This window comes from Falco punctatus (genome assembly GCF_963210335.1).
Source record: "Falco punctatus genome assembly, chromosome: 11".
NCBI classification, from domain to species: domain Eukaryota; kingdom Metazoa; phylum Chordata; class Aves; order Falconiformes; family Falconidae; genus Falco; species Falco punctatus.
Window position 1 is genome coordinate 3,977,470 of NC_137591.1, and position 23,560 is coordinate 4,001,029.

The window sequence follows — 23,560 nt, forward strand, 5'->3', positions numbered from 1 at the left end:
CATCAAAGACCAGAACCACCAGTGTACCTGATCTACCAGAAGAACTTGTAAGGGTGTTCTAAAGAAATGGGGGTATTGGGAGCCAGACACCCCTGCGGACAAGGCAGTTCAAAGAGAATATTTCAACAATGATTACATTTTGTAAATCTTTGTACGAAAGACAGCTTATTTCCTGCTTTTTTCATGAAAAATAGATTCTATCCATTAAAGTGAGCCCACAGTATGAAAGTTACTTGAGATCTGAGGTACAGCAAGCGGATTAAATGGATGGTGAGATGAAATCTTTGAGAGAGACGATGGCTTTCTCCGATATTTGTCACTGCCATAAGGTTTTCTGACTGGGATAGAAACTTATTTACTTGTAGACTTGCTGGTGGCAGGGAAGATGTTTGTAAAAGCAAAATAAACCAAAATGAAACAGAAAGAAAAACTGTAACAAATAAAGGAACTACGAAAACACATGGCTACAAAAACCTTTTGACATGTTTTAAAGAAAAACTATATATATTCTCCCCACTCCACAAATCGCAGGCTAGCCATTTAAATCCAGCAGACGACTCGGAAGAGCAGCACAGAGACCCAAGCCAGCTGTTTACTTTTCAAAGCCTGTGGTGGTTTCTGCATTGATAAACTATATAACCTCACACACACAGAGGGGATTTTAGCTATGCCAGACCTCATTGCTCTGTCCTGGTCTCTTTATGTGCTGTCACAGAATAAAAACGATCCTAACACAAACCCTGAAATAATATCTTGCTCCAGAAAGGACATCTTTGTAGATATTTCCTGAGTTACTGCCAAAAAGAATTTTTTTCGTCCATTCATTCTTTCAAAGTTTTGCTATAAACATAGCCAAAATTGTTCGGGAGTAATCAGAAATGACCAAAATATGACCCACCAGCCAAGTACAGCTGTCAGGGAGAGAAAGCTGCCCCCATGCCTCCCGCCCAGCCAGCAGCCACCTCTGCCACCACACCTGGGTGACACTCACTGGCATCGGCACCCTTCTTGCTCCCCTGCTACATACATCGCCTTTTGCAAGGGAAAAAGAAAACAGTAGTACACATTTTATCAGAGAAGTAAAAGATGACTTTAAAGCCCACCTCGTGGTTTACATCTACTATTGTGATTTAAAAGTAAATATGCTGTGAAGGGGCTTTCAAATTCTGCACTTTACGCCTCGCGTTTTAGACAGCCCTGTATTCTCCTCTGCTGGAAGCCCAGCTAAATTTGCTAGAGAGTGCAACACTTTTTAATATTTCTTACGCTAAATGTCACTTATTTCTTTCCTCTTATTAAATAAAGTGTGCATCGGGACTTGGATCTGCTTATAACGTCATGCCAGGAGCTCCCATGGAAACTGGGATGGCAGACACACTGCTCTGACGGGACTTTCCAGCGTTTTGTTAGGAAAACAGCAAGCCCTTTGGGAAGCGCTACGAGCCTGCTCCTGAAAATACAGTGCCCGCGTTGTCCTGTGTTCCCTTGTGCCCCTAGACACGGCACAAAGCTGGTGGGTGCACAGGGACCCCCCAGCCTTGACGGTGGGTGCAGGGGGCCAGCGGCAGCCCCGGCTACCAGCCCCACGCGCCCGCGGTCTGCCTGTCTTGGGCTCTGCCAGCGTGTTTGCAAGTTCAAGTTCAGGTTTAAGTGAAATAAAACGCTCCTCAGGAGTCTGCAGCCAGCCCTCATTTACATGTGATCCCTCTGAACTTCGCCTGCGCCAGCGCGCCCTGTTTCCAGGGCCCGCCGAAGGAATGTTTTACAGTTAGAGCCCGCAGTGCTTTCTCAGGCATTTTAGACCCAGAGGCCCAAGTTTCAAGCTGCAGCATTAAAAGTTTCCACAGAGCTACTGCAGAGAGGGGGGGTGGGGGTGGAGGGAAATGAGGAGAACAATATCGTCTTAATTGTCTCTATATAGCTCCACAGTTAAAGTATTACTTTTTAAAGGGACATAATTTATTCTAGAGGCACGGTGTTATAACAACCAGTACATACTTTCACCGCAGCGTAACCCGCTCTATTCTTCATTGTGCTTTCCGGTTTTGTTGCTTTTGCAGAACTCCCTGTTACCCAGTCCCCTATACTGTACTTACAGTTTTATTCAATTTAAGCCAGTTCCTGCAGTCCTCAGGCAAGCGAAACTCCCCTGAAGCCTCAAGAGTTTTGCCTGTAGCAGGACTGCAAAAATAATCTCCCCGCAACCGCCATTTCCCCCAAAGTTTCTTTACTTTTATTGCTTTAGACAATCGGGGAAAGTCATCCAAAGAAAATCAACCCCCAGTCTGGGCCTCCCAAGCTCCATTTGCAGCGAGACAGCCTGAGCGCACACACACACGCACACAGACACACGTACACACACGCTCTGGGGGTTTGCCCCTGGGACTGTCCTCTGTCCCGTGCCGGCGGGGAGCAGCGGAGCAACTGGAGCGACATGAGGGGCCCACGGGGCCGAGGGGTCCCAGCAGGATGGGCTGCTCGGCTGGCAGGCTGCTGCAGAGGCTCTGGCTCTTTGCTCTGCAGAGTCTGGGGTACAAAAGGTAGTTTTCAACTGCTTTTCTTGACTTCCCTGAGTACTTCAGAGTACCCAGCACAAGAGGAAAGCGAGGGGAGATAACAACTTGAACTGGGGGGGAGAGTGAGCCCTCCCTCTGACACCCCCCCCCCCCCCAAACCCCCAGTGCCCAGCCTCTGCCCATGCTGGGTGCCTGTCGGTGAAGCAGGCAAAGGAGCATCCCCATGGCTCTGCTGGGATAGCAAAAGCAGCGTGCACAGCCTGATAAAGGCAGGGCAAAAAATACGGGGGGGGACACAGGTCGGTGGAGGGCCAGAACGCATGGGAGAGGAATTTGGCTGTGGGCAGCAGGAACATCAGGGCTGGCAGGGCACACACCAGGCAGGTGCAGATGGATAGAGGGGACAGCACAGGAGCTGGGGACTCCAGGACAAGGACAACAGCATGTTCTCAGAAGTGGGCAGAGAAAGGTTGGGGTTTGGAGACTGCCGAAAAGGAAGAGGAATCGGGGTTTTGGCAAGTCTTAGGTGTACTGCGCAAAGAGATCAAAATTGGTCTCCAAATCAACATGGACAGAAATTGGGGCATGGAGGCATCTCTGGTGTTTTTGCCACATGGACCTTAAAATTAGACAGTAAGCTGGAGGAATAATGAATCAATTCAGCAGTGAACTCCTCTTCCCAAATCTTTCCTTAAAAAAAGAAAGCCAAGAGGCTGAACAAAATAACCCCTCCTGAACGCGAGAACTTTTGATGTCTGCATTTTTCCTGATGCTTTTGTACCTTGCTAAACTGAACAAAGTTCATTAAGCAAAGTGGAAGGCACCATGCCTGTGTTCAGCACCCAGTCCCCAGCACGTGCGGCATGGGGATCAATGACAGGACTTCTCCCATTACACTGCGAGGAGCCCCCGGCCAGGGACGTGCTAGCAGATGAGTCCCGTAGAGCTCCGTCAGGGCCGTCGGGGTCGGGATGCTACAGGAGCTGGGTGACCAGGGCAAGGAAAGGCCAGCCCAGCCTTCAGAGGTAGCCAGCGCTCCGGTGGAGAAATGAGAAAAGCCTGTGCAGCACATGATCTGCTTTGGGATGAGGAGGGACATATTAGACATGGTTGGCTAAAGGGACTTGGGTCTTGGCCTAGCTTGGAGTGATTTTCACACATACTGTGAGATGCCAATGAAAGTCCTGGTGGAGTGTAAAGTCATTAAATGAGATGAAATTAAACAATTTAGTTATTTCTGCTTCATCATATTTGTGCAGTATGGCAGGCAGAATGAATTACTACTAATGATCAAATTTAGTAATACTAATTAAACTATCTCAATTTAATTAATACTAACAGAGAAAACAGACAAAATTACTAATGTAAACCTTGAACTTAAAATCAAAAGGTGCCTCCGCTTTTATGAGCCACTGACTGTGAGGCTTTTCTCTGAAAACAGGCTGTACAGAAGTGGCTCTTTGTACTTAGTAAGCAAGCTGCTCCATTGTACGGAGAATTACAGCTCTCCCTCATCTTTTTTTTTTTTTTTTACTTCCTGTTTTCTAAATGTTACTACTTTTACTCCTCATATTCCTGAAAAGCCTGCAGGAGAAGAATCTGAACTCTCTTTTGACGCACACAACATCAACAGGACTGATAAAGCGGTTCCCACTACTGGGACAAGTTCTGCCCTTGATACTACTGTCAGGAAGACAAGGAGTTTGTAAAGAGCCTGTGGAGCCTCCCTTGCTGGGAATGAACCGGATGGAATGTAACCTGGCCTAGACTTTCAGATTTAGCTTACAGGACCAGTAAACTTGGAAAACCCCAACACTAAACCCATCGCTACATCAAGGAATATTGCTTTGGAGTCACTGAGAGATAATACCTGTAGCCACAAAATCAAAACTCTAGAGATACATCATGACTGCACTGCAAGCCCTCCCCATAACGAAAATGTGAATTTTAACTTTTATCTTACTTGAAAAAGACTAGATTTATTCCACTGTGCATAGCTATAAGCAAAATAAAAGCATAATTAAACAAAAATATTATTGTATTTCTAAGCAAACTCTTGCCAGTAACAAATTTTCCCTACCCTGCTCTCATTGACTTCAGTGAATGTACAGTCAGGTCCAATACCATAGATTCACAGATACGATCTTTAACCCAAAAGAGTACAAGTAAGTCCTTCAAAAAACAAAGAGAAGAGCCAAACAAGGCACATTATATGCAAAAGTGTTCTTGCAAAATCTCAAATCCCATTGTTTAGCACATGCTAGGACAAAAAAACCCAACCCCACATGCAAATTTCATATCTAACTTTATCCCCTTTTTTTAAAAAAAACAAGATACCTTTTCTGTTGTCATATCTAAAAAGATGTAGCTAGGGGAAAAGCACAAAAGAAGACCTGAAGTTGTACAAAGCTGCTCCAAGCGATGCAGAAATTACTGTGTTTAGCTTCAAAGGTGGCTGCATTTTATCAATAGTGATTTTTGTTACTCATATCTTGTAATTAAAATTACATTTCATTTGGCTTCCGAAATGTTTTTAACTGCATTTCTTAATGTCTAATAACCAGTATTTGTATAGATGAACTAAGAGTTGGGTCATGCAAGTGAATATGCCTGAAAATATTATGATTATAGTGTCAGTACTGTTTTCAAAATTGAATGTTAATAACCAAAGTAACTAAGGGCTACGTAGTTAAGCGAACAAGATATGTTCATGTTCAGCCTCTTGATTTTTGGTAGAATTTTTTTTTTAAATCCTGGTTTTATATTCAACTTTTCCAGTTCTACCTCTGTTCAAGTAGAACATACTATAAAAAGAAGTGCCTAAAACAAACCAATACCGTTTGTTGTTCTGAACTAGAACCAGGTAAAGTTTGAAAGCTACAACTTGGTGTGCTGTTAGTAGTCCTTACTAAAACCAGACACCTTCGCTAAATTTAAAATATAAACAGGTTTTAACAAAATTATAGTAATTTTGCCGTATTTCATTTGAAGCCCCAGTCCTTTCCCTGTATGATACCTGCATTTCTGTGGGATAGTCCAGCACTAGGGGAGGTGATGCTCAGTGTCTTGGGAACATGAAACCTGCTGCAAACTGGACAGCCTTTCTCTGTTAAGAAATGGCTTCTCATCTTCTGGTCCCTTCTTACAGAATTTAGTATTAATTTCAGAGCAAGACAGTCTATTTTGCAAGGTGTTCACCTCTGGAGCTTATTTATTCCTTGACCTCCATGTTAAGGCCATTAAGCAAAGGTGATTCTTAGAACAGAGGTAGCTTAATGCCTATCCATTGGGAAGGATGTAGGGATTGTGGCCTTTAATTTTTGACCTTCATTGTAGATTGTGGTCCTAATCCTTTGATTGCAGAATTGTTAAAATGTATATATGGCAGTTGGCAAAAATCTTAATGTTCTAGTAAATGCAAAAGCCATAAATTCAGCTGCTGACCTTTTCCATCCAGGTCACATGTGACACCCACTGGAGTTTGTCAGGCTGTGTGGAATTTATGGAGCTCATATAGGTACCAGCTGCGAAAGCTGAACTTTCATGAAATGTCTTTCAAAGGCACTTCCAAACCCCTTGTAAAAAGTCAGTATGTCTTTTTTTAAGGGTATACATTCTACACACATTTTAAAAGGTCTCGTCATACCATCTCTGCAAATCTTCAACACTTAGGAAACTTCAGCTCTTAAATTATTACTCTTTACAAAATAGAGAAATCAGGCCAGGCATGTAATTACTGCAAGCACCAACTTACAACAACCCCTTTCCAAGCCTACAGAATACGCTGAACCTCTGCACACTCCTTCCTTTCTCATGCGCATCTCTCTGCCCCTCTCTGCAATCAATGGTATCGATGGCGTATTGTCAGTCAGGGAAATGTGATTTGATAGTACCCTAAAGCAGTTGCGAAAGAAGGGAAGGAATACAAAACCTACTCAGGTCCACACCGTGAGCGTGAGATCAATGTTTTCAATAATACGTTTGCCGCCATGTAGCACCCTAACTGTCGCAATTAATAATGTAGAAGGAGCTGATTAACTTAAGTAAAGTGCTCTCCACTGTGTAAACACATGAAGATCTATAGGGCGAAAGAGGAAAGAACGAACAAAACGTCATTTTTATATTTTATGTGGACACACTCTTGCTTTCTATTCTGCTCTTGTAACAATTACTGTACTAGCCACTCTGACAGAGTCAATAAATCGATCTGGGACCTGATGCAGCAGTGAGGCAGACTAATCCAATACAGCATTATCTGCAGTGGAGGTTGGGGGCAGGCGTGGGGTCGCCAGGAAATCGGCCAAGTCAAGTAAAAGCAGTAAGAGGCACATAACTATAATCTTGCCTTATACTTATTTGTTTGATTTGTGTGTGTGTCTGTACATATGCATGTGTGTATGTGAACAAATGTGCGGCTCTGCAGGAGGGAAGTGCTCTGCCCGTGCTGCATCTCCGAAGTCCTTGCAATACTCCCGTTGGTCGCAGGACCCTGTGGTTCAGTGAGGATCAGCACCCACTCTGATTTAATTACATCTGCAGCGTGGCTGATGAAATGAAAATATCTGCTGACTCTCCCGCACCACACCAGAGTCAGTGCCTGCTCTCCCTCCTGGCTGCACCCACCACAACAGCGGCAAGAGCTGCTGCCTGTCCATTGAAAGACAAATCTGGGAGTCCCCTTCCAAGTACTCTGTACCTGTGGACATAGGAACTGTCACGTTTTGTCAGCTTAAATGGTCACTTGGGTCTGGTATGATGTCTGTGACAGTGGCTGCACTCCTCTTGGGAGGAAGATGTGAGAATCCCTATGAAGGAGATGGACCAAAATGATTTGGCCTGAGGGGAAGCTTCTTCCCAGCCTCATGCAGTAAGTGGTAGGCCTTGTAAATACATGTTAGCAGGCAATACAAGATTGAAAAAATAAAAATAAAAGAAAGTTTCCTGCTGAATGGAAAAAAGAAAACTGTTTTTTGGCAGAAGTTCTTCAAGAAGGAGAACATAGGCCATTGTTATTATGAAGACTTTTCAATGAAAACACAGAAAATCATTGCCTTTTAGAGTAATTGTTTAGCTAAAGAAAGGTTACACAGCTTGTAGAGAATTTAGTAAGAAATTAAATCTCTCCAGCTCATTCATCATATTTCTGCATTTGCCAACTCTTCCCACCAGGCCCACACTTACTTCTTCTCTCTCTTCTCCCCTACTGTGGAGCATAAGTAATGGCCATAAAACCCACAGAAAGGGTGCCTTACACACAGGCTTCCTGTTTATTGTAAGGAGGGGGAAAAAATGCAGTAATTTAATTGCTTAGTTTGGGAAATTCGTCTATATCCATTGTAAATAATTGTATGCTGTATCTATTGGAAATAGGATGCTTAGTGTTAGTTTCCAAAAAAAGTCTGAACTGCTCACTGGAGCCTGCAAGGAGGAGGAAGAAAAAGCGCAGGAAAAAGGATCCCCCCTGCTGAGGACTAACCCAGGCATTTCTGGACCGATTTAGCTCCAACCCACTTTGAAGATAAGGCCACATGATGGTACTGGGAAGTCTTCTATGAATCTTTACCTTTATAGTGCAATATGTGCTTTCTTCTTGAGGTATACTGTTCTCTGCTTTTTAAGAACTGAGCTGAGAGTGAAATTTCATGCTGCCCCTCTGCACAAAAACTCAATTAAAGGGGCTTTGTGCACTGAGCTGAGCAGGCAATGAAGGGAATGGGAGTTGGGGAGTGACCCTGCTTTCTGGCCACCTTTGTGTCTCCTCTCTGTGGAACACACTCTGGACTGCCATTAGCAACTGTGATCAGAGCAGCATGCTCACGCTCATGCTGCACTCAGCCGCATGTGGGCTCTTTGCTCCCATCATGGTAGAACCATCTCAATTTTAGCTTAGCTAAAGATTCAGCCAACATTTCCTTGATGAATTTCAACAAAAGAGAAGGGCGAGTTTAATATGGCCAAACACAAAGCTAAGGCAGAATCTGAAATCTTTCAGCTTCCCAGAGTCTGAGACCTGTGGATGCTTGATAGGGATTAACATTGCATTTCTATGCACACCCTCTCTACGCTTATACTACATTTTCAGAGCCATCTCCAGGCCACCCTCAAGATAAGGCCAGTATAGCTGTTTCCTGGGTGGAAGATGAAAGACAGACCAACATTCAGGTCACGTATCAGTAGCTTTGTGCCACTGGTTCTGCAACAAAACACTTTTTGCTCAGGGATCAAAACTGTCAGTGGTCATAACAGGGTTCATGCCTAAAAAAGCCCATTCTTCTTCGATGCTCTTCAGCCCAGGCAATTACTATAAATTAAGTGCTCACATATACAATTTTCTTTTCTCACACACTCAAGTGCTCGTTGCAACGGTTCTGTTTCTGATCTGTGTTTTGGGTGTCCCATTTCTTAAGTGTATTGTAATGTCTAGTAGGAAAGCGATCCATGAGGGTGTAGAGCAGGCTCAGGAGCAATCTAAAATTCAGATGGCACTTTGGGCACTGTGTAACTCTGTTCTGGGTGTTGGAGGAGAGCAGCCCTTGCTTCCCATTGCCCATATGGGAAAGTCCACAGATTCCTGCTGGGTTAGGGAGGACAGCAATCCCTCTAACTTCAGCAGCTCTAGAAAGTATCAGTCCCACACCACAAAACTGTGTTTTTATATCTAGTCTCTGCAAATTTCTTTTCTTTACCCAGGAGAGATGTTACTCCTGCATGCAAACGATGTTCTGAACCTGTTACTACATTTGCTGCTATGGACCAAGAGAAGAAAAGGGGCAGTCAAGTCTCTGTTTAGAAGTGTTTGCAGCTTAAGTTTCTTCCAAAGCCATGCATGCCGGCCTAGGGAAGTTACTTTGTGGACTATGTAATTCTCAGGGGGCTGAACTGCTTAGAACAAGTGCTTCCAAATTAGTGTTCTTCATTCACGCTCCAACACAAGCGGTGTGTTCAGCCTTGAGGATAAGTATTCTTATCCTGCGGAGTAACAGTCACCAAAGCAACAAGTAGCACTGACCTGGTTTATAAATAGTTCTGCTCAGAATCCCCAAAGTAAAAGGCCTGCAGCCTCTCACGTTCTCTGCATGTCCACTACAATGTACAAGCCACTTGCACCCCTTACACTTTTTCTGACCACAAACTGCTCTGCGAAGTGAAGCGGTGGCTCAGCTGTTAGCCCACTGCAGCGACACCATGAAATCCTGACCTTCCCCTTCCTGCCCGAGGGCCAGCAGGTGCTGCCTGTCTGGCCCGAGCAATGCCTGGGTGTGGGGAAATGGGAGAAAGAGGGAAGGGTGCAGAGGCAGAAAAGGACAAGCAGCTTGTGGTACTCATTAATAAAGCACATCAACACGAGCCGTGTGCAAGGCTGGCAGCTCCACGTCCCTTTCTGACAGTGCAAAGGGCAGGGCACCGTGGCAGGGGTGCAGTGAGAAGCAAAAATGGAAAATCCCTATGAAGCGAGGCATATGTTTTATTTGTCAGAAGAAAAATGTGTGCACTGGTTTCTTTCTTCCATAGGGTGGCAATGGAACCTGGGCACAAAACAGCTATGTGGTTTCAGCCGCAGGAACAGTAGCTCTGTTCAAGGTGCCAACTTTGATCTATGAATCCTATACGCTTTCAGGCCTTGCTACCTGCAAGACTGCTTCCCTGCCTCCCCCCTGCCTGCACAGCCTCCAGCCGCGGTGAGGGGCATCACCTGCACCACACTCCTCCGAATTAAGTGTCTAGGCAGCAGCGACTGGCTGTTATCACAGAAGGACCATCTACTCTGGAATTTGCCTCCCTCCCGTGTCTGACAGAGCTCACATCTGCTAACCTACAGGACACAGCATAAAGCTCATTTTTTTCTCATGCCCTTTGTTTTAAAGTGCTGCCAGTAAAAAATTGCAGGTTGCAGGTTGCTGTCTAAAGGGATTGTGGGGAAGTAAAATAGTCTTTCCCTTGTCTCTCAAAAGAAAGTAATCGTACAATTAGGTTTGTATATGCACCTGAGGCATAAGGTGGTTTTTTAGAGATAAATAAAAGCCTAAAAGAAGAAGCTACAAAGATACCACTGTCTAATTCAAGAAAGGCAGAGAACAGGAGCAGATCTAAAGAAGTTAGCAATTTCTTTATACTATAAATATTTTGCTAAACTTCATTAATTTCCCTCCCAACTTACTATAGGGCAGCATTACTCTTTTCTAGATGTGTTTCACAGAGTGCATTTTTGTACCTGGTCTTTATAAGTCTGGTAGCAAGTGCATGGCTGTGCTTTTGAGCTTACTGGTTTTTGTACTTATCTTTTCACTGCCTAGATAAGCTTGTTTGACTTCTGGGGTTTTTCTTGTACTTTATTGGCATGTGCTAGGTAAGTTCTGTGACTTTTGTTTCAATTGTTTTGCATTATGAAGGATGAACTCTACCTGGAGCACTGTTGTAGCTGGGTGGCTCGAGGGCCCCGCCAGGAAAAGTGTCAGAAAACAAGACCCTGGCTTGCTATCCATGATCTGACTGTAGCTTTGGGAACGTGCAAAGGCAGAAGCAGAAAAGGCTTCTACTTCTGTTCTTCTAAAAAATAGTTTTATCTTTTCCTAGAGAAAGGTAAGGGAATAATTAATTAGTTTTTCTCTTAACTAAGGTTTAGAAACTAACTGGGATGGATCCGATACAAAGCATGTTTACCTTAGAGAGGGATTTTTCCGAAAACAGCTGGGCAGGAGGGTGCATGATACACTTTATCTCTTAAGCGGACAAGAAAACTGTTTAGTTTCTCACAGTGGTAAAGCAGTTGATCCTCTGCTTGGGTGCCTCAGTAGGAGGCGGTTTCTGTTCTGTTCATCCTCGTAACCTTACTGTGTAAGGCACATGGGCTACTGGCAGGTAGGAGTGATTAGATGGAGCAGGCATGTGTTGTTCAGGAGCTGTTTTTAGCATCCGAAATACAATTTCCAGGAAGATACAGGGTAAGTAGGTGGCAAACAGGACTGAGCCTAGTAAACAATGTTTAGTGTGAAGTGGAGCTGCAGCACACTGAATACAGCACACTGATCCCCAAAGGAATTTTGTACGCTCGAGCAGAGTGAGGGCATTATTGATCAGCAAACACTGTTTAGAGAGGCGAGTGACAACGCAAACTCTGGTCACAAAGAGCGGGTTGCTAGTTTAGTGCTACCAGCTGCGTGTACTCGGAGCGCATATCCTGTGTTTCAAAATTACTTTTATCGCTTGGTTAGGAAAAAAAACCCACCCACCCCAAACTCAGAATCCTTTATTCTTTATTAGTGTTGCTGCTACTGATAGGCTAGTCCCTAATTAATGTGATGGTACTTTCCCTTTCCCCTACCACTCTCCTTATTACAAGTCCTTGGCAATACGAGAGACCTATCTATTACTTAGTCATGAGGTATCTAGACCAGCTTGCTTTTGAAACTAAAGACTGTGTACCCCAGGCATACTGTATTTCTGATTTGCATATGGAAAACGCAGTTAAAAAGCTGATGCCCCCATATTGCTTGCGAGTCGAGTAGCGAAAGTAAATGATTTATCAAGCAAAGGTTACAACACCTGTGCCTTTTTGTCAACATATACAGAGGATGCCAAGTCAAGTGTTTCTTCTAATAGCTCAAACAGAAATTTAGATTCAAATAACCCCCCAGACAGGACAATTACGCAGTGAGCCACCAGAGTGGCAGAGTGATGGATGGGGTAAGCAGTGGCAGTGTATTGAAAAACAAACCCTGAAAAGTTTTAAAGCTGCTAAAACCAGACAAAGGCAACAGCCCTTTTGGGGCTTTTGTTGCTGAATCAGAACTACTGACTTAAACCAGTTTATTTTCTGGTCTCTCCTCTGTCATGGAGTTGTCGTCCTGCTACAACCTTTGTTGGCACAGGAAGATGGCCTTCTTCTAAATAAAATATTATATAAATTCTATAAAATTCCTTTAAGGGATTATATCTGAAGCAACGTGACACAAGTCAGAACATGCTGCTAATGGAAATGTCTACTGCTAATTTTTATAATGCCCATTAAGAAAGACGTGTACTGCTTTTGGTTGTTTAAAAACAGCCTAGGACAGAATGATCCTTGTTCAAACCCAGCCATGCTGTTGTACATTTGTCTACGATTTTATTCCAATGTTCTGTGAAAGCCTGTGAATGCCCATGTATGGGAAATGCAACTTCTGCTGAACAGCACTGTCACATCCCCGTGCACAGACTCACTTCTGCAGCATTTTAAGACTAATAACGATGATGCGTAACTAGTGCCTGCAGTCAAATGACCCACCAATCGGAAGAGAAAATCAGAGCCACCAAAAAGCTGACCATAACGTTTTCTTATAGCTTGTAGCTGGACTGTAATTTTAAAAAGCAGATGTTCAGATACAGTCTTCATTTTTATTTTGTTGCTCCAGCAGTAAAGAGTTGCTTAACCCTTATATTTAAGCTTGACTTTCAGAAGCTCTGACTGTTCACTGCTTCCTCTTGTCTAAGGGAGCTGTGTGGCCTGGCAGTTAGTGGTCCTCAGGACCCATATCTTAGGCTGACTCTGAATGTACTATAAAAATCCTGATGGAAAGCAGCCACCCCAGCTGCTTTTAATAACACAGTCCTATGTGTTTTTATATTTTCATTTTGAAAATATCCTAAGTGATCATCCTATACGCTAATGCCCTGCAAAAAAAGAGTACAAAAGCCTGTCTTTGTTTAGAGGAACACTAAGAAAGTCCCAAATCATTGCAGTTAGTATTTTTACCTCACTTTTCTGATTTAAAACACAGTCAACTTCAGAGTTGTTTCATGAATAAGTAGTGAGTTTTGCTGATAAATTATATATTTAGTACCAAGTGGGTTGTGGTGGTGTAATGATGTATTGAAGCACAAGAGATGCAGCTGGAGTCAGAGACTGGAAGTCAGTCTCCTTACCCACTGCAGCATGTTTGACTTTAATTGGAAGCTGTGCTTGAGTATTGTTTTTCACTGTACAGCATTGTTATTCACTATACTGCATTACATAGAAGCACTTAAAGTAAGGCTACAGCACTTTAAAATGATTTAAGTCATAAATAAGGAGGATAAAAGTTTCCAGTCAACAAACTTATCTGGGAAACCTAGGCTGCATGCTGCAAATATGTCTGAAATATTTTGGAGACTTAATACTGTTGTGTCTTACTACATAATCAATTCACCAACTAGTAGTTTTTCAAGTCTTCTGGAAAAGGTAAGTAGCATTCTCCAAAGGGTTTCAAGTTTCCTGAGCTATGAAGGAAAAGACCGAATGCTTAAGGACTTTAACAGTATACCTTAACATCCCCGTTTCCCAATTTCTGTGTATTTCTGTGTATTCCAGTTGTTTCCAAAATGACTGGAGAAATACGATTTAAATGTGAAGGCACATGAAAACTTGTCACGTACATGAACTCAATAAGGGAAGAGGCCTGAAAAGCGGGGTGCGGCTTGCGTTTTGTTAAGGCATGAAAAAAATCAGAACCTGATGGGTTAAAGCCCTGCTCTGCACTGCTGGTGTACTTTCTGTGACCCTATTTAATGCAGAGAAGGTTTGAGATTCGATGCAGTTTAACCTGTGCTGTCGACAGAGCTATAAACTAAAGCCCCTAACAAATTGTACACAAAGAACAGATAGCAAGAAAACACGTTGTGTGCACAGGCATCTGGTTGCAGCCCTGTAAACTGAAAGTCTTTGGTAATGAGCAACTTGGGTTTCATTGACAGCATAGGTGCTCGAGCCATCGCAACGAGGAGCCTGTCTTCATGCATACACTGGACTGTGGCATGTGACAGCCATTAATCTGTACACTAATTATGCAGATGCATATAAACGATTTGAAAGAAGTTACAAGAGCTAAGGGTAGTACTCCCCAATTTGCTAGTTATTTGAATTACTACTTTTTAGTTATCGCAACCAGCTCAAAACAAAATTACAAACATTTCTGCTGTTCATCTTTAAAAGAACTGTAATGTAATCAAGCAATGACTTAAAACTACAAACTGCAGTTGTCCTAAAGCACTAGTCCTGCCCACTTTTTTATACCTTCTCCACCACAATAACATGATATTAAGCACAGACTTAATTTTTTCAACATCTGGCTCAAATTAGCTGCTAACAAAACTGCCAACAACTATTTTCTTAATCGACCCTGGGAATTTGATACAGCTTGGAAAAAGCACATTTAAACCTCGTCCTTCTCCTAAAGAAACACAAATGTTTACTTGAGCTTCTGATTTGACCATAGCAGGACTATGAATTCAGTTAACCCAGCTTTATAGGCCTGCCTCAACTGGACATTTTTCTTCTTGTGTAAGGAAACAGATGTGCTCGCAATTACAAAATCTCCTGCTTGCTCACAGCCCACCATGCAAATGGCCAGCCAGGAATTCGAGACTGGTTTTCTACATGGAAGTCATGGGAGCAGTCTCCCGCTGTATCTGGTAGGGGACTAGGGTGCCCTGTTACCTGATGGGTCTCTCTGAGCTCCTTTTGCATATGCATTTAAATGCACTGCCTAGGGAACAGGTTGGAGCAAAAGTCTTTGAAAATGCAGTCCTGGAGGAAAAAACTATGCACTAGAAGCCATTATCTTAGAAAGCAGGAGAGATCTTTCCAGTTACAAAAGCAGCGTTATTACTACACAAGCCCAAAAAAAACACAACAGACAAACAAACTGCAAGTGACATTTCACTGTAGTTACTGAGACCATGTGGGTGAAGTGACAGCAGCAATGCAGCTGGCTCCGCGGGGACACGTTAGAGTACACTGAAGAAGAAGAGGCTGCAGGCATACAGAGAAGTTGAAAGCGGCCCACCTGAGTCTGTTGAGGGATATTTACAAAGCTTGGATCCCGTGGTCCAACACTGACGAATCGGTTTGCGGGGGAGGTGCTGGGTGTCGAGTAGGCTGTGAAGGGAAGGGACACATGCGTTGAGGAAGCGGCACTAGATTGCACACGAACAACACCAAAACACACTGTCTCAGAGCCACCTAAGCAGATGTTTAACATAGAAATGTGCAAACGTTTTAGAGAGCAAGAGTTTGGTTTTAGACACTGGAAAGGTTTGGTCTTAATGATGGGGGTATAAACACATAGGGAGCTGGGCTGCTGGGGGAGGGCTCCTTGCCAGGCAGGATGGCAATGACGTGCACTCGGGGAGAAGTGTGCTGGGTCACCTGCACGGCTCTCCATCCCAGAAGAGAACCACAGCAGGCCTTTCCGTGATGGGACAGCACAAGAGACTTCTGTAGGTCCTGAGACTGCCTGACTATTTTCACTCAAATATGTGGTATCTTCCATTTTAATGGAGTTTTGAATAGCAGTGAATTTATTAAAGTGCTTGTTAACAGAATCAGACCCTTATTTCAAGCTAATCCAGCATTCTGACTTGATATAAAGTTTTGGTTTTCATACTGCTATGGTCTGCACTCTCTAAAATGTTCACTTGATGTGTTTGACAAGCTAGGATGATCCTTTCGGTAAAAAATTAATGGGTTGCAGTTTCACTGGGGTGGTAAGTGCAATCAGTCTGAAGGCTGAAGCTGCCTTTAAAAACTGGAGTGGCTCCCATGAACGTAAAGCTATTAAATGCAATGCAAGCCAAGAACCCAGATTACTTCCAAACTTGAAGTACTTTAATGATTTTATTGTTGCATTATATTCTCCACTGCAACTGTCCACAATGCCACGTACTTCCACATTCAAAAGCTTTCAACACATTTTCGGTCCTCTCTTTTGAAAATCCCCCATGTAATCTTCTCCCTTGCTCAGTTTTTTGCAGGTTCAGATCTAAATTCAAATAACCTAAATAGACGCCTTAATACAAACAGTGATTCTGTCCATTTTAAATATATTTATGGGAATGCATTCTGCTGAATAAAATCCCCAGACAATCTAACTATCCAATGAAGAGACAAAAAGCAATGTTAAAAGGAAAGTTACTTGCCAAATTCCAGTCAGGCTAAATATAATGTTCAGGCCTCAACGTTACAGAAAAATAAAGTGAGTTAAGAGTCAGAGAAGACACTGAGTTGTCTCTGTAGATGAAAGCCTGTTGCCTTTCTGAAGGCAAAATATTTGGTGAGGAGACGTTACTTGGAGAAGCCTTTGGTTTAAGACTGCTGAATCAGACCAATGCTCTACCTTATCCACTGTCCTCTCTCTCACAGATGCCATAAGCAGATGCACAGGGAAGAGTCAGAACAGGTCACATATTTACTTTCTCACATTCTTTACCACCCACCCTCTGATTATTTTCAGCTCAGGGTCTCCCTATATTTAATGGCCCGCAAGGGATTTCTCATTGATGAATGCCTGATCTGCACTTGGGTGCAGATGTTCTGCATCCCACAAAGCGCTTTGGCAAGGAGTTCCCAAGTCTACGAGCATGTGGAACCACATCCTTCCCTTCCCTCTCTACCCAAGTCTCATAAAAATCTCATGATGCCTCCTAATTCTTACAATTATATCAGACAGCTTCACTTTCTTAAAGAGCAATCCCCTGAAATAACCCCAGGAACTGCATTAAGAACTAACATTTCTTAACTGATCTGAGGGGAGATGAGGCGCTCCTGATTCCTAAGAATGAATCCTTCCCAGTTGTTTCTGGTCAGATGAGCTTTTCACTCCAAAAAGGTAATAGTTTGCTAGTACTTGCAAAAATCATGTGAGGAACACCTTTCCTTCACAAAGTTTTAAAGGAATTTTTAAGTGCACAAATTCATCTTTCTGAGATGATTTTGCAAACTGCAGTGCAGCTTGCACATTAGAGTATGAACGGGTACACTGGTTGTTATTCATATCTGCAAGCCAAAGAAGAAATGAACTGAGTAGATTTGGTGAGATGTTCTCCTTGCCTTTTTACCGTGTTAATTTGCTTAATAATTCAAAGCCACACGTTTGCAAAAGGTGTACCTCTGTCGCTAGTGCCATGCATTAAGATTCTTCTGTACTGTTTTATGGTGAGGGCTTTGGTTTTCTTTAAACTAACTAATGAACCCTATGTTGAGCAGGACTAAAAATTCCTCCTGCAGTGGGGAAAACTAACTTAAAGCTCAAAAATCAAACATCTGTTGTTCGGTTCTTCTGGTCTACTTTTAAGGAAGCAGAATGAGCGGAGAGGCCATTTAATCCCTTGGAGCAGGTATGTTCCACTCAGAGGGGAAGGAACTCAAGATCTTGTTTACAGTTCCCCACTGGCAGATAGTTTTGCTGTGATATTTGGTAGAAAATCAAAGAGAAACCATCAGAATGCCGTCTTAAATGGCTTCTTTGTTCAAACAAAAATTCTAAAGCATTTGAAAACTGTGTAATATGCACAAAAGTCTCCTTAAATCCTGCTGGGTGAATTACTATGTATACCTTTCTTCTGTAATGCTCCAAACTATGTTTAACTTGCTTTCTGAAAATACTCGGATGTCAGCTTGGTATTTCCTTAAGGTCATATAACTACATTGCTACAGCCAAGAAGTGAAGAGTACCAAAACTACATATATGCAGAGCTAGCTTTACATTGGAGTTTCCCAAGATGCTAGTCCTACTTCACTGTAAAATGTCACAAGATCTTTGTGGATTTTAAGGGGCCATTTTGGTTCAGAATATTAAGTTGACATGGACACATTAGCAGTGAGACCTGTTACCGTGCAATCTGCTTCAGAAAAGGGAGCAGTACCGGGTGTTGCTTAGACCATCACCAACACGGCTTCTAGTTGTATATTACTGTCTTCATATAAATACCCTTGTCTGACATGGAGGTGGGATTCCTGGAAGTTTTACCACTTCTGATCCCTATGCTCTGCTCTGAGATTAGGATGGGGCTAACTGCTCTCACTGGTTAAAGCTTGGTGGTATTACATTATAGTACACATAGGCTAAGCCCATGGTAGGGTCTTCAAACTCCTTTTTAGGAAAGAGAAAAGCCAAGGCATGGAGAGGAACAGAAGCCAGGTCTCTTAAGCAGATCTTCTCCCGATCTTTATCAGCTTTGCTCCACGGGAATTGCACAGATCTACACTAGTTTACACCAGCTGATAGCTGGCCTGTTGGGCTTGAACAGAAACATCTTCCTGCCCAGCCTAGTCTTTCTGCTACTGGAATTCACTAAGGATCGTTTGCAACATCATAGTGCATAGCCAAGGAAATGCATGTGATGCCACAAATTTGCTGTGATGCTTCACTTCAGGAACAAACGAAACAGGAGCTGGCAGAGAAAGAACATTTGCTCACACAGACAGCTTTGATATTTAGCCAAAATGGCAAGAAATTTTATGAAAGACAAGACAAACACACAGTTTTGGGAATGTCATGTATTTTAAAGTTGCCTGCAGTAGGAGAATGTTAATTTTAAATATACTTTCCTGAAATAATTTCTATTAAGTATAGGAGTGTGTCATTTATCAGACAGTCCTGGATTAAAAGGATAAACTTTTGGTGGGTAAAGATGATTTGGGCGTGCGATAACCTAATGTAATGCTAGGTCTCTCTTCTACAGACCAAGATGACAGGTAAATGTGCTTGAAATGAAGAGCTGTACTGTTTTGCAATGGACTAGGAGTCAGTTTAGCCATTGTGGAGTTGTAGTGAGAGAACTGACCAGAGGAACACAGTGCACTACAGCAATTCCTACCGCACTGCATTCTGCAGCTGAGTATCTGAGAGGGAACTACAAATTCTAGCAAATTAAATGATAGAGTCATCACCATCTTTTTTATGGATGGGGAAAGGAGCAAACAGAACGCTACAACGGCTTGCCCAGAGGGTGCTCCGTCAATGCATAGCAGAGAAAGGGAGAGAAATCCAATCTGATTATGAATCCACTACTATAGCCACAAGAACATTCTTCTTGTCCTGACACAAATGCTGTTTAACGCGAAAACTCCCTTCTGCAAAGGGACATTAACCAATAACGATCTTGCCCAACAAGGGAAAATAGCCAAGTTTCTCCCCACGTAGAGTTGTGAACCTTAGAAAAGACCGTTTAGTTTAAAAAAGCTCTTTGAAAATTACCGTGTACAGGATGGCTGTAGTTTAGACTCTGCACTGGAATGAGGGCCACAGATCCTAAAGCTCAGATTCAGTTATGATAGTGATAAAGTCCAACTGGCACATAGTGGAAGTGGTGTTTTCTTTGGGCAATGAGATATTAAACCCAGAAACTGTCAAGTTCAAGAAAAAAATGTGTTGTGTTTGTTATGGGTTACCAACCAAACAAAATTTAGAAGAGATCTGAGATAAGATAATTTTGGGACTGCTTCTGACATCAAGGATGTGTCTTATTGGAAAGGCTTTTTATGGAGGAAAAATGAACCCTCCCAAACCTCATGAATCCCATCGCCATTGTGTCATCTCACTGAGGAAAATGCTGGCTTTCCAAAGGGATAGGATTCACAGCTGAAATTTCTAACTCCCAGAGCATTCCTGGCCACCCAGTAGAGGCAAATCCCTGGTGTGCATCTCCAGGGGCTCTTCTTTCCTTGGACAGCACTAATGTTCATGTTTTGGTTAATGTCACAGCTGGAGGGTTTCACTATTGCTCAGAGAATCATTAACCACCTTGTTGTGATTTTTAGCTCTCATTCCCAGGAGGCCACGCTGTATTGAACAGCTGCTCCTGGCTCCTGCACCCCTCAGGAGAGCCATATTCTAATTTTTGGTAGGGCCGTAACTACATTTTGTTTCTGCAGAGGGCTTTCTGTTAGACCAAAAAAGGGTGGGAGAATGGAGCAAATGGCAACCCCTTTCACTCCATTTCCTTGGGGGGGGGGCTTCATTCTCCTCCACAGAGCGAAGGAGAGAGTCTGGCCAAACTCTAACATCACTCCTGCCTTTGTTGCATAAGTGACTTTCCAATACCCTAAAGCTCGGCAGGGCAGTCAGCCATAACCCAGCGACACTCCCAGAACTGGTGCACTCGAGCAGTTCGTAACTATGGAAAACACCTTTTTTGTGTGGCTTTTATGAAACTCTGGTGAGTCTGCACTTGCTATTTGGAGTCTAATATTTAGTTAAGGAAAAAATAAACACGGATGAAAATGGGAGGGTTGGTACTGACTGACACTCTAAATGGAGTCCAGTGGGCCCTTCTGGAAAACCTTCCCTGTGAGGCTAGGAGTTTGGGTTTGCTTTACTCCTTATGCAGCCAGCCGCTTCCACTGGCTTTGGTATATATGTAATATTTTTTCTAAGAAAATGTTTCCTATAATCTACTTCTCTGTAAAATTTGTCCCTAAATTAAATTATACGCTTCTTTACAACTCAAGTTGCTATTATTCAAAACCCTTAACAAAAGGAAGATTCATGCCCGAGTATGTACAGATCGATATGTTTAGACATCAGCGTAGCTAATTAACAAACAGTAATTATTTTCCTAATCTTTTGTTTAAATACCATTAACTGGCTGCTCTTGAGGAAACCTCAATTCCCAATTAACATGGCAGCTGTCTGCTGAACACTAAGCCACAGTGACCAGCCCAAGCTGGTACCGATGGGTGGTGGTCTGCAAACTTCAGCGGACAAATGCCAGTTTTTATGCCAGCTGAAAATCAGGCCAGACACGCATTTAGCTTGTTTACATGATCACAGTATCGTACAAGTTAAGTATTAAGGTTACTGCTAAAATGATGCTGGTATTTTTTTTCTTTTAGACACCACACACTGCCAGTAAACTGAGTCACAACTGTAATGACAAATACACATTGACCTAGTTTCATTTTTCCCAGTTCTGAAGACAAGGAAATAGTAAGGCATTGCTGACTGTATTCAGTGATAACTATGACTAAATATTAACCTTTTAGATTCCACCACCAAATCTTATTGATAGGACTTAAAAGACGGTATCACCCATCAGAAAGCATCAAAACTTCCTGAGAGCACAAGTGTTGGTCTAAGGTCAGAAAGAGGAGGGAAGGGAATGAATCAACTTCTTAGCTAAACAAAAATCTGCTGATCAATTCTAGAAGTCCTGATTGTAGAAGATCATGTTCACAAACTTATCAGACTGTCTCATACTAAAACCCATTTTCATTTCAAAGCGAGCCAGAGCATCTTGCTGAGTTTGCAGTTGTGCACTATCGCATAGCAGAAGGCAATGCAAAAGTCTGAAAACTACCAGATTTTAAAAATGCCCCCTGGAACTTGTGCACATCTCCTAACAATATATAAAGCTTTAAAAATCTCGGCTTCATATGGTCTGAATAGTGAAAACCTCTTTGCACATCAAGCAGTGGTGGCATATAGCATTTAAATAATAAGCTTGAAAAGCACACAAAGGGATTTGCTCTTTCGATTAGATTGATTTTTGTTTGTGGATGTTATTTGGACTCCCTTCACTGTGGAACAAGTCCCCTACAGTTGCCATTAAAGCACTGAAAGCTTCCCTTTTGTTTTTAAATGTCAGTTTGAGCATAGCTTCATTAAATCATTTCACAATTAACTCCCTGAACATCCAGACTTTTTTAAAGCATCAAACCCAGCTGAATCGCATTTGTTTCCCAGAAGAGTGAGTCCAAAGTGGTATCCCCAAGTGTGTATCCAGGAATTTGTATATTTGACTTGTGGCTACACAAAATACATATGGGAGCCGTGTGGGTGGTGGAGAGAGGATTAAAGCTTTCTTCCTGGGCTTAAGAAATACCATAGCTTCTTGCCCCAAATGCAGGGCTCAGGAACCAAGTCATAAGGGAAAGACGTCTGGGTTAATCTAGAAAGACTTATTCCCAAAAGAACTACAAACGAAGTAATCTCAAAAGAGTTGTTAGTGTAGCCCCATATTTATAAGCAGCAATGTTTTCAATGAAGCTATCTGTCTGACTTCCACGTAGTATCTATCCTCCAAAGCCTAACTTGAGATACCAACGTGTCCCTTCATGACAGTAAACAGGATCCCAAAGGTCTGAGGTCTGTGTCACAGCTTAGCTACTGGCCGTGATTTTTCTCATACGTGGTTATATGAAATGCCAACAAAGTCAGAAATAAAACTGTAACCTTACGCTAATGCTTTCCTTGTTACTATAGAAGCAGCTCAGAATTTTGTCCATTCTATACAGAGCAGAGAGCTCGCCTGCTTCCCAAGAGCTAGTCCAGTCCTCATCTCTGAACAGCCGATAGACGGTGATTGCAGCACGCTGCCTGCTGCTGTTAGCCCTTGGTTCCCGCTGCGTCTATACTTACTTGGAGAAGTGGGAGAGGTGGCCCCTCCTTCTGTTGATGTAGTTGGAGGTTTTGTGTCTGGCACTGGCAGAGGCACAGGCCTAGCCATTGGTGGTGGAGGTGGTGGTGGCAACATTGGGGTAGGAAGGAATGGATTGTGCACCTTGCCTTGGCTGCTACCATTGGGCTGCCAAAAAACAAGCAAACAGACAAAAATTACACTAAAAATCAGCTATTAGGAACGTCCAGTATTAACAATCCAGTTGAAAGCTATGCTCAATACATTTACAATTACTTGAGAGGTGGCAAAGAAAGTGTCGGGTCAAATTCTCCGTTGACTTCAAGGAACTTGGTCTCAAACCCTTGTGAAACTATGGAAATTCTCACTTTTAAACATTTGTCCTATTAGCAGTTGGTCTGAACTGCCCTGGATTAAATTCTACTGTATTTCCTGCAGCCACTAATACAAGCTCAGTGAGAGCTGAAGCAATATTTTTGACCCCTTAAATCCCCCAGTCTCGTGCCTCTGTTGTACCCTTAGGATATCAGTGCCTAGAACTTGAGTGTAAATTTCTTAAAGATACTGGTCATTAAGAGAAAAAAACAAGCATTTTTGGTGGTCTTAAAACTCAGGCTGATATCTTATTACAAGAAAATGAATGAGTATATATTAAAGTAACTGCTCTCCCACATCCCTTTTGAGTTAGTAGCTCACAGTTTAGTTACCACTAGGATCATATGGAGAAATGACTGAACTTAAGAACTGCTTCATTTTACACAGTGGGGAAAACCCCCCCTCCCTTTGGTCTGGGATGTGGTCAGTCACAGGCAGAATGGGCCCAGCTATTCAAGTGTGGTCTTTCAATTAATCACCAGAAAAACCTGTCTGGAAGTAAAAGTGTTTTCAAGTAT

At 42.8% G+C, this 23,560-nt stretch overlaps 1 protein-coding gene across 10 annotated transcripts in view; it reads right to left on the bottom strand.

Moving 5' to 3' along the window:
* NFIA (nuclear factor I A) overlaps positions 1-23,560 on the bottom strand; it is a 255,094-nt gene that overhangs the window by 13,775 nt on the left and 217,759 nt on the right. For 8 of the 10 annotated variants that reach the window (XM_080406411.1, XM_080406409.1, XM_080406414.1 and 5 more), the window contains 2 exons: positions 22,670-22,835; positions 15,317-15,408 (listed from right to left, as the gene is read on the bottom strand). In XM_080406411.1, coding sequence (XP_080262537.1) covers positions 15,317-15,408; positions 22,670-22,835 — 258 coding nt within the window. The remainder of the gene's footprint in view (positions 1-15,316; positions 15,409-22,669; positions 22,836-23,560) is intronic. The other 2 variants (XM_080406410.1, XM_080406415.1) reach the window with 1 other exon arrangement.